At 31.5% G+C, this 15,255-nt stretch overlaps 1 protein-coding gene across 7 annotated transcripts in view; it reads right to left on the bottom strand.

The window, feature by feature from the left end:
• Positions 1-62: 62 nt before the first annotated feature.
• Positions 63-15,255, bottom strand: part of LOC131846627 (POU domain, class 6, transcription factor 2) — a 162,916-nt gene continuing 147,723 nt past the window's right edge. For 4 of the 7 annotated variants that reach the window (XM_059196006.1, XM_059195999.1, XM_059195990.1 and 1 more), the window contains 5 exons: positions 13,620-13,800; positions 10,648-10,701; positions 9,630-9,713; positions 4,363-4,499; positions 63-2,770 (listed from right to left, as the gene is read on the bottom strand). In XM_059196006.1, coding sequence (XP_059051989.1) covers positions 2,646-2,770; positions 4,363-4,499; positions 9,630-9,713; positions 10,648-10,701; positions 13,620-13,800 — 581 coding nt within the window. In that variant the 3' untranslated portion in view covers positions 63-2,645. The remainder of the gene's footprint in view (positions 2,771-4,362; positions 4,500-9,629; positions 9,714-10,647; positions 10,702-13,619; positions 13,801-15,255) is intronic. The other 3 variants (XM_059196008.1, XM_059196010.1, XM_059196016.1) reach the window with 3 other exon arrangements.

The raw sequence follows: 15,255 nt of genomic DNA on the forward strand, positions 1-15,255 counted from the left end.
GGAATCAGGTTTTTTTACAGTTTAGAAAAAAATTATATGTTTTTCTATCACATAATACTACAATTTCATTGTGAAAAAATTCTAAGTTGGTATCTATGGTTCATATTTTTAATCGTTTTTGTAGAGAAACCTGATTCTATATTTAAATAAGTACAGATTACGCGCAATACCGCATCGCACGATTTTAAGTCACTGTATACCGTACTGGTTGTTCAATGTACTATAGTGGTGTGATGTAGTCGATAAAAAATTCCGTTAAATATAATTTTATTATGGCCAAACTTCCCTTTTTTCAATATATTTTTTTGCACTTGTAATAATTTTTGAAAATATAAATTTTGATAATATTTTATTCCCTTTGTTCCTAAATATTAATCCAAATAGTTTTATTATCCTTAATATTGTATTTACAATTTTTCAACAGCCGAAAAATATGTTCAATTTTTATAATATTATTTTTTAACGACTTTTGTTAAGTAGTAGGTAACAGTACAAATATTAATGATCACAAGTTGGTTTTCATTGGTCATTAACATACATTACATTACAGCCTTACTCACTATTGGTAATACAGTTAACAGTAGGTCTTAAGTTGAAAACTAACTAAATTATTTACATAAGAAATTCTATCAAATATTAATATGATAGAGTTTATACAAGGTGTATATATATAAATGAAATCTATAAAATTCAGTTCATTCAGTAACAGCTAATGAAATTGTACGTAATTAAAAGCAGACATGATCAGTCCTAAGGGGTATACCAAGACAATAGAAAGTAATAGTATACATGACAATAATTACTTTCGATAAGGATTATACTAGAAACATTGCCACCTTTCACACTAAATTGATCATATAATCGCATATCGTATGTAAGATACAAAATATATTTATTTTCTTTATATTGCTTTTAGGCGGCCATTGCTCAGTTTAATTAATATTTCTATTTCTTGTTGTTATACCCATTACAACTAACCCTGTAACTCTTCTCCAATAATTACTGCACGCATAAAATTTATTAGTAAATTATTGGCTTTTAAAAGTGTATCTAGTTATTTATCTATTTTGTGTTTTGGTTACAATATAGATAAACTGCTCGGATACTTTTGTTCAAAGAAAATTAGTGGAACTATACAACAAGTACCTTATTTTACGAAAAGCGTCATAAATACGATACAATCGTTTAAAAATATCAGATAAACATTATGTGCATACTTTTTAGGTATCGTAACCACTTAAAATATAATAATAATTGTCAAATTTAATTTTTTTTGAAAATTCTCTATATAATATATATGTATAATAATATTTTCAAAATTTACATTTCCAAATGCGAGGCAATTTCATTAGTTTAACATTAATAACACAGAAAAATATGCACATCCTGTTCCTTTTAATTTAACATTTTAAGACCATCTGTTACATGTATATATATGGAAAGTGCAATTATTATATATATATAAAATATTCGTAATGTAATTATATAACAGAACAGTGTTAATATCGCCAAAAATCCAACTTGAGACTACAATCTTTTTAAAAAAGCTATCAAAATTATAATTAATCGAAATAAAACTAATAATACATTTTATTGAAATAATATTACGAAAACAATATTTACAAGTTACGACGATTTCTTTAATTATTATACTATACATATCATTTTATACCTACCTATTAACAAAAAAACCTACTAAAGATTAAAAAAAATCTCAGTAGGCCACTAAGACTGACAACACAGTAACTACTTTCATAATATCGATATTATTCTTATATAACTATAAAGTGCAACATTCGCTAGAAGAACGAAACAACTCAGAGTATTTTAATAAATTAATGTATCAATCTACATTATAAATTTATCGCCGAGAGTTAAATGTATTGTACTTATTTACAAAATGCAATATTTTTACAAAAACGGCTAATACTAGAAATACCCACACTTCGCCGATATTACCTTCACCGTATCGCTGCCTATCTCATTATCATTAGCACTTGTATGTAATTTTCCTATATTGTAGGAAATATCTAATACTGTGGCATACTTAGGTATCTATGAAATGTCGTTTTATTATTAAGAAGTTGAAGAAATCATTAGTTTTAACCGTGATAGTAAACTTATGGAACGGACTTTTTAAAGAATACGCTATTAAAGAGTAACGTAGACACTTGTCAGTTTATTAATTTGTACTAAAACACCTACATTAATAATTTAATGACATCCCATTCAATTCTATTTTAATCTACATCGAGACGAATGTTTCAGTCAAAATTTTGTTATTTTACATTTTAATTATATAGATATTCTTAATATTATGCACTTCCCATTCTTACATTGGCTGGAATTGCGCGGAGATTTGCGCTAAGGCCAGATTAATATTAAAATTACTTTTGAAAATCGAACCGACGAACACCTTTCTAAGTAAGACACTATCGATGCAAATTATAACGTGAATATCGAGACGAGTTCATTATACTACGTGCAAGTTGCAGATCGCAAGCAAAATTATCGACATCGATATTTAATTACTCGCCTCGTCATTAATTTTCAAGGACTTAACTAATGTGTTTCCGATTACTATTACGTGATTCTTCTTTATGTCATAGACAAAGTGATTAGTTAATTTGTTTTTAACTAAGCATTTAGACCATGCCTTTTGACATCATTCTAACGGTATTTTTCAAAGCTTGGCGTTTATTGCAGAACCATATTCTGATGACTTCACGTTCATAGCCTAGTTGGTGTGCCAGTCCAGTGATCTCAGTTCCTGAAATTGGAAATAATAAATAAATAACATTTTATTTTCTTAATAAAATTATAATAACAATCCAGGACAATTATATGGCGTTAGCTAGTTCCAAACGAAGCTGAGCTTTTACTAGGGGTATTAAACAACTGATACAAATACTGAAACACTTCTTTATAATAAATTTTCTACTTTATTAAAACATAAACAGAATTTTATTTTGCAAAATGGACACACACTTTGTATAATACAAAGAAAAGATACAAAGATAATTTTATAAAATGTGAAGAATTTAACCTGCGCTCATCGGAAGTAAAGTTGTATGCTAAACCGCTGGACCACAGAGGCCGACATTAAAGAAGTCTAGACTAATACCTACTGATGATGACAGCACATTTATGATGGCGAAATATAACCGATTTTTGATTAAAAGAAACTCTTCAACAGCAATTTTAGTGTGGAACTTAGATTAACTTTATTTAGAAAAGAGATATTCCAAATTGAGATTGAGATCAAATCTGAGAACTTACTAAGCAAAGCAATGTCCCATCACTATTCAAGGTTACCGATTAGTGATTATTTGCTAGATGAGATTTAAGTATGTGCTAATAATTAAGAATGAGAAATAATTATTGATGCATTTGGGTGTCCTGTTCTATCTCATATCTAGGATAACAATGATATATATATTGAAATGAATCGGAATCAAAAATCGATTGATTTGCTACGAGATTCCATTCATTTATGACATCTTTCATGTGTTGCTGTCTCTGAGGATTAAGGTATCATACCTACGAATCATATTATTCCATTCCCATATCTCAAACACAGCTTATGGCCCACGAGCCAGCTACAGGTCATCTTCATCATCACCATATCAGCCCGGAAGACGTACTGCTGAATAAGGTCCTCCCCCAAAAATCTCCACGACGATCGGTCCTACCCTGTGCGCATCCGACGCTTTCCAGCGATCTTGATCAGATCGCTACTCGGGGACTTTACTGTCCCAATGGCCATCTATCCTACGAGCTATGTGTACCATCGTATCAGAAGCTACAGGTCAATGTGACTGATTTTCTCCCGGTTGAAAACTTCTAGAATGGTCAATGTACCATGAAGCCTAATTATATATTAACCATTTTATAAGTTTTCGGCCGAAGAAGCGACTGACGAAATTAAGGACTGGCTACGTCTTGAATCACGATAACTGAAGTCCTTCACAAAAAGATATCTACACTATTTTAATTACATAACAAATTCCTTCTAGTAGTAATTCTGAAGGAAGTCTTCCGGGCTGAAATGATGATAATAATAATAATCTCAGGATAATTCACACAGCGCCATCTAGTCTCAAGTTAAGCTAGCTAAAGCTTGTGTTACTGATACAAGTACATAGATAATTTTTTTTTTCGTGAATACATACATATTATACATAGAAAACACCCAGACCGATTTAAACAACCATACTCATAAATACAAATGTTTGTGCCGTGCGAGGTATCGAACCCGCAACCATCAGACGTAAAGCGGTGTGCTAGACCGCTAGACCACCGAGACCGTAAGATGATGAGGATGAGAAATTTTGTAGTGGGGAAGAATAAATTATTACCCACCAGAGGGATGAGTATTCCTCTCAAAATGTGCGTTGAGCAACTCCAAAGCCTGAGGAGTGAAGGATGTCCGCCGTTTGCGTTTCTTGCTTGGCTCCATACCGATGAAGTCCGTTAGGTGGTTCTGACCAGATGCGTACCTGTAATGATGAGTTATTTAATAAATAAACTGCTAATAATTAAGGAATCGTTAGATTAATACGATTATATTAATTTGCAGGAGATAGGGCAATAGCCAAATATAGCAGCTATATCTATATGTCATATAGATAATAGCTATAGTATGATACAATTACAAGAGTAGCAATTACTTTCAAGGGGCCCTCGATTTATATTCTAGTAATTTTTATGGCCCAACGTGAGGGGCGGAGGAAAGGGGTGGCATGTATTGTTTAAAATAGTTCTTTTAATCATTTGAATGTCTATATAGATAGAAGTAAGTGAGAGAGCGGAGGTTCTCATTACGCGGGACCCGTAATATTTGCTACTCTTGTTAGTAGGCTAATTTGGCGCTGATCACAAATTGTTTAAAAAATATGACACGATTGGAAGACTTTCCAAGATGAAGGATGATGGATGAAGAAGAAGGATGAATAATATGATTACTTCAGAGAGGAATGTAATAGCTCTTTGATTCCTAAATATTAGCTAGGTACTATATTTAAGAGCATTTGCTTTACTTATGTACGTACTGTGTTGGAAATATATATAGTCAGATCCTCCTTTTTTAATAGTCATATTCTTTTGGTATTTACTGTTAAAATAAGACCTGCACAGAACTTTCTGTTCTGATAACACTATACTAAAGATCTGTGGTAAAGTTTTGTATGACGGGCATGCATATACTACATTTGTTTCTGTAGATTTTTATCAAATAATATAAGCGTTATTGTTTCTAGATTAATTATTGACGCCCCCTGGAATAGTAACGCCAATGAGGATGTAATATATAAGATTTTGGACTGAGTGTACAGTACAAAATCTTAAATATTACATTATGGTGACAACTACGATATACCTAATTGATAACGTCATTAAATTAAGTGGAAAGTAAGAAAAAGGCAGCAGAGCATATTAAAAAAACTGAACAACTTTCACTATGATTCAATGCATTATCAAAATGATTTTTTGATAATGCATTGAATCATAAACTTTCTTTCTAAAATGCATATGCTTAGTTAAATACATTTTTTAATTGCAGAAAAATCATGCGGAATTTGTGTAGGCAGACCGAATAGGCTCTATACTTTAAAGCGTGAATGTGAAAGTACGACCCTTAATAATTACTATCTAGGTACTAACTACGCTCACGCTACAACCCACGCTACACGCTACGTAACACGAGTTGTAGCGTGAGCGTAAACGAGTTGTAATGTCAGCGTTAATATAAATAGTATAGGATTTATATAGTAAGAGATGATAAAGGTAATCTCTTACTAGGAACATTCTATAAATACTAGCGACTTCGCACGCACTAAAGGTGAATTTAGACACGATTTCCTTTTTGATATACACTCAATTTTTTTTGTCTAGGTGAATATTAGGAAATTTTTCACATGGCTTGTTGTTTATTCCCTCAGTTTTTTTCCATCTAAAACCATCTTTTGTCATCTTTACTATATACATTTTATTGTTAACATGCAACTATGTACATATAAACTAATACAAAAACATGCCTTTTTATGTATACTTATAAAGTTAATAGATAGAATACATATATCTAAGTAAGTCGAAATATAACTTGATTTCCTGTGCTATAAGTATATGATTAGAAATACAAATATAGTTAATTGTAACATGCCTTTTTATACTAAATATGAGTATATATATGATATACTCTTCATTTATGTTATTCCTTCAACTAAAATCGGATACCTTATAGAATATAGTATGTACTTAGCTAACTATTTTTGTATAGCAACATAGTTATAGGCATAATTGATTCGATCCCTTTTACACTTGAATTATATCACAATCATAGATCCCAAAGGTATAAATAAATTGTGAAAAAATGAGATCTTGTACCTATTACACAGTTTTACATATATTGCAGTCAGAACTTTTAAACACAGAAAAGAAGATATTTCCAAGGACTAAGACAATCAAAAGTCACGTTAGCTAAGGAAAACTACAGGTATTGTTTCGAAAAAAAAAATGTGATTATAAAATATATAAACTGTAACACTATATAAAATACGGCCCGAAAATAATATATTCTCAAAGTGGTGCTATTCTTTCACGCAGCAGTTTTCTGTAAATTGTCAGAACGTATGTACATATATGGAACATACTTCAGCAAGTCTACATTGACGTGTCGGAATTTTTTTTAGTTCGAATGTTTGCCCTTTATAAATATACTCCTGAACAAGTTCGAGAGGAACTCCACAATGGCGTCCGGTTCCGGACGAATGTGATCATTGAACATCATCTTGGTATTGTCCAAATTCATCCGGAGACCGATGCGTTGCGAGACGACTAAGCCAGGCTATTCAGCATTTGTTGTAGGTCCTGCAGCGATTCAGCTATAATGACGATGTCGTCAGCGAATCGTAAATGAGAGACGTTCTCGCCGTTAATATTAATGCCGTAATTTTTTCCTAGGTCTAATTGATTACCATTTTTTTCGAAATTTGGATAATTTCTTGCAATGGAAAAAAAATTATTCCGATGAGGCAGTCCAAAGCGCCTTCAAAGATTTTACTGATTCCCGTCCGAATGGTTTTTTAGTAAAGGGATCAATGAACTGCCTACGAGATGGTAAAAGTACATAAATAGCAATACAAACTTTGATTAAATATATATATTTTATTTTAGAAAAATTGACTTTAGGTCTCCCTTACAAAACGCCAATATGACATATGAAATGTTAGGCCCTAATATTTTAGGAAATTTATTTTCATAGATTTTAAACTATTAGTTGCATGGATAATATAAATAAAAATAATTGTAACGGTTAATTCAACTCGGAAAAACTACCTTACCCGATTCTCAAACATTCGTTCTTTGATTTCAAACATTTCTCCAGAGTTAGTCTCTAGAGAAAATCTCTTAAAATATAACACTATTAAACAAATATATACTCTACGTAGTTCTAATTATCGATTCCTGAATTATATGCTGGAACTCATAAACTAAAATACGAAGATCATTATTTAAGTACAATACGTACTCATTTTACCTACGACCGGATTAAAGCTCATCGATACTAGTAAACTGTTTATGTAAATGTATTTATCTCCAATGTGAAACTATAGTTTCTTTTACTCTTTTGTAACATATAACTTCATTACCAAAGTAGAATATGAATAATCGTTATCAAATATATCTAATACAAACACTTTTCAGTAGTCATATTTGTGGATTCTATCCATCATTCCGAATGCTGACTCATCATATGAAGAATAAGAACGAGTTCATTTAAATAAATATTGTTCAGAATTATATTTTAAAGATTTTGTCAGAATAGAACTGCCAAATGGCAATATATTGACATAAGTGAATAAATAGTAATTGATTAACAAAATAAATAAGTCATAGTTATCAGAAAAGACCCGTTCCTACAAGTAACACCTGACCGACCATTCGAATGAATTTTATTACAGTTCATAATTATATATTATTATTATGTTAAGCTATTTTCAATATGTTTGTTTTCTCTTCAGAATATAATTTTATTTTTTCTGAAAATTTCTTATTTCAATTGAGAAAATTTCTGAATTTATTTTGTATTAAAAAAATATATAGACGCCAATGACACTCAAAATATGTCTATATACATACATATATCTGTCAATGAGAAAAAGCAGGCTACCTTTATCTCGCTCAATCCTAATTACGCTAAATCGAGGGCAGAAGGTACCTACATGTTAATAATTATAAGGACACTAATAACAAAATCTGAAACAGCGAGAAACTGAAAGATTTCATGTTAATTCAAGGACTACTGTTAACGGGGACGCTCGTTAAAATTACCACGAAGAGGTTAGATTGCAAATTCAATGCACCATTTGCAATGTTAAATCCGTCCCGTTGCATTCAGATAATGCATTTTAATGATGCAAAATGTAAAATCGATAGATCCTGCGCCCCTTGCAACGATATTACCGCATCGCTAAAGATTTAAGTCACACCTGGTCTGTTTATGAAACTTTCAACATATTCTGATGCTTTGACGGTCAATGTTTATATTTGATGTACATTATTTAAAATAAAATTTATCTTTAAGACTGTTATTCTAGATAGGATTATCAGAATCATCATCAACTTATTGAATTTTGATGAATGTAACATCAAGTGTGTTGTCTTATGTAATATAATAATATACGATGAAATTTCGATAGGGCCATTTGAATGTAACGTAGTCGATGGTGATTTTACAGGTGTCTTCTATCCATTAAGTTTGTTATCGGCATTACTATCATAGCAGAGTCAGTCAGAAATAGAATTTGATAAATTTGTTGGAATCGGTAAAATTATAATTAACGACGTTCGGGAAGTGACTCAGGGTAGTGGAAATCATTAACTTTAGTAGTTGTTTTTTAGATTCAGGGCGAATACACAGCCAAAACTGTTGTTTCCATACTTGTCGTCAGTATAAAAGTATCCATATCGAGACCTAGAAGTGTGATCTCTGTATTTTATTAAGTAGCTAAATAATATATATTTTTTTATCATTCAATTAGTGTTATCCTTATTTATTATAAATATAATCGATGTATTTATAATAACGAAGACCTCTTATAACTCCATTTTATCTATTTCAGTATTTTGCCACATTCTTTTAAATGACAAACCAAGCTCAAAAGAGAATGACAAAACATATAATAGCTAAGATTTATTACGCTTTTGAAGGTGAGATGAATTTAAGAGCAAAAAACATACATTTTTACATAATTTTCGCATTTATTGTTAGTAGGATTAATTACTATATTTACTATGTAATACGAATAGTACATACTATATTAGATAAATATAAAAATGAATATTATAGGCATATCGTTGCCTTACATGAATTTACCAAATGTTGGAATATTGTACCATGAAAAATAGATATAATTCCAAAATTTGATAACCATGATGATTATATAATAAATAATAATATTAGTACAATATTAGCGAATACAAATAAACATAATGCCTAGCCCGTATAAGCAGTAGTTAGTCCAGATTTGAGAAATGTCTTTACAACGTTGCTAAGCGTTATAGGCCAAATATCACGAGCACGGTGTATACACAGTATCACGAACATATTCACTCAAACAAATAGTTACCTCTCTTCTGCTTCCTTCATCCAACGTTCGAGCACCGGTTTGATTTTCTGCGCACTTTTTGGTGTTATATCCAATTTCTCAAATCTGTATCGAACACAAATTTAATGTTAGATTCTCACTATGCACGCACCGGTCAAACAAAACTCTACCGCGGTGATAATTGATAAAGCTTGTGATTATTTCAAATTTAACGCGGTCGATTTTTACCCAATCCAAATGAACATAGCGTAAACACAGGACATTGACATTGCGCTAACGATTATGTGGAGAGAAAAAAAACAATAGGCAATTTATGCTGCCGGGGTAATCAGTTTGATTAATACCGAACGAGGTAACAATAAAACGACGAATTCAATTAGAAACGAAAACGTAACGTATGCCAATGCCCTGGCTTTCAATTGCGCAAAATGAATATTAATAAAAATAAGAGTAATGAAATAATACATCATGCTAGATTAGATGGAAAGCAAGAAATTATTCATCGAGATGTAACTACAATAAAAGTGATAAAATTCTCACAACGATTACTCATGGTGTCGAATAGACATGGTTTGGTTGCCGGTACATTAATGTGGCGCGGTTGTCTTAACATCAAAATGTAATAGCCGAGCGTATGATGCATGGCGCCTTTACAGTAATAATTCGTATGCAAATACAGAATACGTGTGAAAAGGAAAAGAAAGAACGTCAAAACTGGTAATTACAAATAATTATATGCGGCATACATTCGAAAAGAATGCACGGATCGTCGATCGCGATAAGATTACATTAAATAGCGTTGAAACATTTTGATTTAAAGACAATCTACATGTGGACTGGGCCGTCGAAAGTGAGTCAAAGCGTGTGCTTAATGCATGTAACTTAAGTACCTCCAAATTTATCGTCTTACAAACATCTTTTGTAGTAATTTGTGTAGTAATTATCAAACAGTTATTATCATTTGTTAATGTAATTGACCGTGTTTGGGAACGATAAATGTGGCGGTACTTGGAGTAGGGGTAAAAAACAAAACACATACATGTTTTGTTGTTGTGACGACAGCTGAGCTGCTAGCATCTGCGAAGCCAGGGCACTGGGGACGGTAACAAATAATATGTTAGATTTGTCTTATCCAGTGAGAGATGACATCCTTCAGATTCTAGAGAGTATGACAATAGTATGAAAATTAATTACAAAATTAGTAATATAAAGCCGCACGCTTATAATAGTAATAATTATTACTTCGATATAGTTAATGATGGTAAATGTTTGTTTTATATATTTAAGATAATAGCTTTAATTGGCATCAAGTATAATCTAAAGTTTGTTAAACCAATTGAAGTTCCGGCGGAAATCCCAAAACAAGATTCTATCCTGTTTGTTCTTAGTCGTAAGTCTTGACGTAGTTACATGAAACATTAATCTGATGTGTGGACATATTTATATGCCTCATATAAAATTATAATGGAGTGCAACCTGGGGATATGGATAATTCAATGTTTATCGTACGAGATGTGACAATGACCATGAGTCTATTCAATATATCACATTTTATAAATCAGAAAATTGTACGTGATTTTCTATAAAATTACTTATTCTAAGAGTTTGTTCAATAAATTCTTTACTATTTCAGTTCAACTATTTAAAAAATTAAGATTATGTGTCGAAATTATGTCGTATCATGGTCATTGTTTTAACTTTAACAAAGTTAAATTTCGCCTCCCAAGGCCTACAATACAAGAAAAAAAATCTGTTATCAACACGAAACAAAAGCTGGAGCCCCGTTTAAAAATGGGGGAATGTAAAATTAATTCTTTTCTGAAATAATATGTTTTAATTAAAATGCAAATTAATTAAGTCCAGTATAATCAAAGGGGTAACTACCATGTAGCGACGTCGCGACACCAAATTGGAGGGAGTCGAAAGAAAAATTAATGGAAAATGAAATCAGGACGGGACAAAGACAGGGGAATTCTACTCTTTTAATTACACGAAAAAAGTAATTACGGCAAGATAATTAATTAACTGGAACAGAAGTAACGATTAATGATTTTATTATACGAAGAAGGTCGTCGGGGTTGCTCCAATTGAAATTTCTTTCGGCCTGTGCTCATCGTACACCGTTTTACACAGAATACGATTTTTATCGATGTTACGAGTTACTCGATTAGATTCAATCGACATTATGTACGTGAAGTGCTCCAACCGTAATAAATTCCCGATTTACGCAGGCCCATCCCACTAATTAAAAATTATACAGTTGTTCCAGGAGTTTTATGAATTTTATGGCACTTTGTGAATTATTTGAAACATTGGTCAGTATTTCGTACAAATACTTTTCAATGTTAACGTTAACGTTTTAAATACTTTTTTAAATAACTGTTTGGTATATTTTTTGAGAGTAGTCGCTACGTTGGAGTAAAATATTCAGGTCTATTTAATTATTATTATAGTAATACTAAATATAATTATTAAATCGCGATTGTTTCAGCTAGTCATTGCTGGACTTCACCATAGACCCAATTATCTTAACAATAGAGATCGTCGTTCTAGAATTCTATATGATTCTAGACTGCATTGGATAATATAGGGTCTTACTTTGTCACGTAATATATATATATATATAGCGATAGCAATTTTAATTATTAAGTCCGTTTGACTCTTCTTTAGATATCCTCATTTTATGTCGCGACAAGACCTGAAAGTACAGTCCCCAGCATAGTTCTTATTATTATTTTTTCCAAATTTTAACTATATTAATGATTTCTTAAAAGAACATCCATCTATTTAATAGCTCAGAAATAGATAAAACAGACTAGGTAATAGAAAGCACGCGCCCGCGCCTAGCCAAGTAAAAAATGGTGTAAGCCACTGTCAACGGAAGCCGTCCGAATGGTAATTAATTAACCGAATTGTGAGCAATGAAAGGAGTCATGCTGTTTTACAAATCACTCCAATTAACGATATTAAAAATACGATAACCGATTCGGTGCGTGAGTTTCCTTGAAATATTTGCTCCCTAGTGGGTGTTGTTGACAAGCGTGCGGCAGTATATGATGTTATCTTATTCAATTTCTGTTACGATTATGCTTTACAGAGCCGGTGTCTCGATAGCATCGATGCTAACGAGTGGTGTTTTATAATTTTAATCGGTATTCATTGTAATGTAAATGTAGTTTATAATGTGGGATTAAGTTTATAGTGATATTCCTTAATCTGATTTGACAGTTATAAAATACAAAGTATTTTGTATTGTTATAATAGTGTTAAATGTATTTTTGGTCAGAGTAACAAATAATTCCATGTTTTAGTTGTTGTATGTATGTTTAGTTGTTTATGTTGTTCAATACATACAACTACTTTTATTAACTTTTCATGGAATCTAATCCATTTTATTGGAATGTGATTTAATACGTTATATCGAAATATTACATACAGAAATTTATTAAATTGGTTTTTTCATCTAAATCTTCAATATACATTTCTTCAACTACAATATGGACGGAAAATAAACATATATAAGAAAGCATATTAGCTATATTTTTTAGATCTATGGATTCTGTAGCCTTCCATACATCATTCAAGTGTTCTTTGATTTCTCATTTACATTATTATATTACCTAATTATTATGAAAGGTCAACTAAGGCATTAGCAGCTATAACTTTAGGCTTCAGCTCTATTACGAGTTCTCTTAAATGATATTAGAAAAAAATATATAGTGCTAAAACGAATTATAAAATATACATATTTCAAAAATTTATATTCAATATTATATCATTCACATATATCTTACATAAATTCAGTCAGTTTCATTAGTAACCATACAATGTGTAAATCTTGAAAATGCACATCGAGACACCAGCACTGTTTTAAATTGTATACAACTTTAAAATTACACTGTGTAATTTATTACACAATAATCTTTTATTTGAACAAGTATCAACTCGTCTATGGGCATTTCTTTAGTGATTTCGCAGATATACATACAAAAATTAGAAAAAAAAAATTACCTGCATATTGCGCTTTGGCTGTACGCTGGTCCCTCTGTCACTGATAATGCTTGGCCAACTTGGGTCTGCGTGAGACCTAATCCAAGGCGTCTAAGTTTGAATGCCTTGGCGAATTCCTTGATATCTTCTAGGTTGATCCCGTCGACCACGTTGCTTGACGACTGACTAATAGTTGGTTGATCTGTTTGAGGAATAATTAATTTTAACTCTTTATTATTATATTTATTAACATAAGGTTTCGTAGCAGTAATGTCTTCCAGCTTGTAAATTATCTTAAGGCATAAGGAATATGATAGAACATGGAGATGAATTAATCTATAAAACCTTATTATGGTTATTATGGTCAGCTTTTAGAGACTTCTTCATGTATAGAATTGCTATGTCTTATAGCATAGTCTCTAAAAGCTGACGGTTTTGACTCTAGAATATAGTCTTACTTCCGAAAGTCGGGGGTACGATTCTTTATACGGTACTACCATTTGTATTCATGAGTATGAATATCTGTATTGGTCTGGGTTTTTTTATGTATATCATGTATACACCTAAAAAAATAATAAAATAAGTATTTCTATCAATTGTTTTAGTTGACTATATGACGCTATGTGAATTTTCCAGAATTATTATTAAAGTATGTGTATATATTCTTTCATGTTTATTCTTATGTTAATTAATATTGACCATCAAAATACATAGAGCTTAAATTTCTTACTAAAAGGGAACAATTCTAATTGGTAGTAAGAAGCTGTTCAGGACATAAGTGCGTAGTATTTATTATAAGTTACAACTTAATCCACAATGAGATGTACAATACATCTCATCCTGTTACACCGTTTAAGCGTTCAGTAAAATTATAGCCAAGTTTAGTGGGCAATTTATGTAATTAGTAGATGGTGGCGGCTCCTAATTATGCGGGATGTCATTAGTGGAGACGTGCTACCTTCGCAAAGGTTGGGCCGCGACTGCGCCCCCCTCCCCTCTAACCGATGACAAATTACTTTCGCTACTACCCCCGCTAGTTCAAGCAGTAGTCTGCATCAATTAAGACGAGGTAGGGTTGCTAAATTGGCAATCGTTCCTCCATTTACCGGTATTCGAAACGCAGACGATTTCTAATTTCGTTTGTTATCTACCAATAAGTTAGTGTTTGGGAAAATTTGTTCTTACCGTAATTAGTTTATGTGTGTGGGGTGATTTGGAGATGGGGAAGTAATTCTATAAAGCATTTGATTATTACAAATTGTTCTCTTTGATGTACGTGGATTGTTTTCTTTGTTACATTGTGATTAATTCAGTAAGTACATTGAATGTAATTTTAGTCAATACGTTTTTATCCAATTAATTTCCCAAAATAGATTAAAATAGAGAGATTGAAGGAGGTCTAGAAGAAGAAAAAATATTAATCGCAAAAGTGTTTGTCTACTTGTTTGTTAGGTTTTTATGATTGAAAATAGATTCGTATAACGAATACAGTCAAAAACTGTCATTTAACTTAAAAATGCAGACAAAGACGCTGGTAACACCTAGTTACTTATAAAGTAATTAAATATATTCTTATGTGTGGTATCGTAGAATGTTTACCTAACACTCAAATATAATATAATATATCTGATATTGCCCAGCATCCAGAAATCAATAA

This window comes from Achroia grisella, unplaced genomic scaffold (assembly GCF_030625045.1).
Source record: "Achroia grisella isolate CSIRO2021 unplaced genomic scaffold, CSIRO_AGI_Agris_v1 utg109, whole genome shotgun sequence".
Taxonomy (NCBI): Eukaryota; Metazoa; Arthropoda; class Insecta; order Lepidoptera; family Pyralidae; genus Achroia; species Achroia grisella.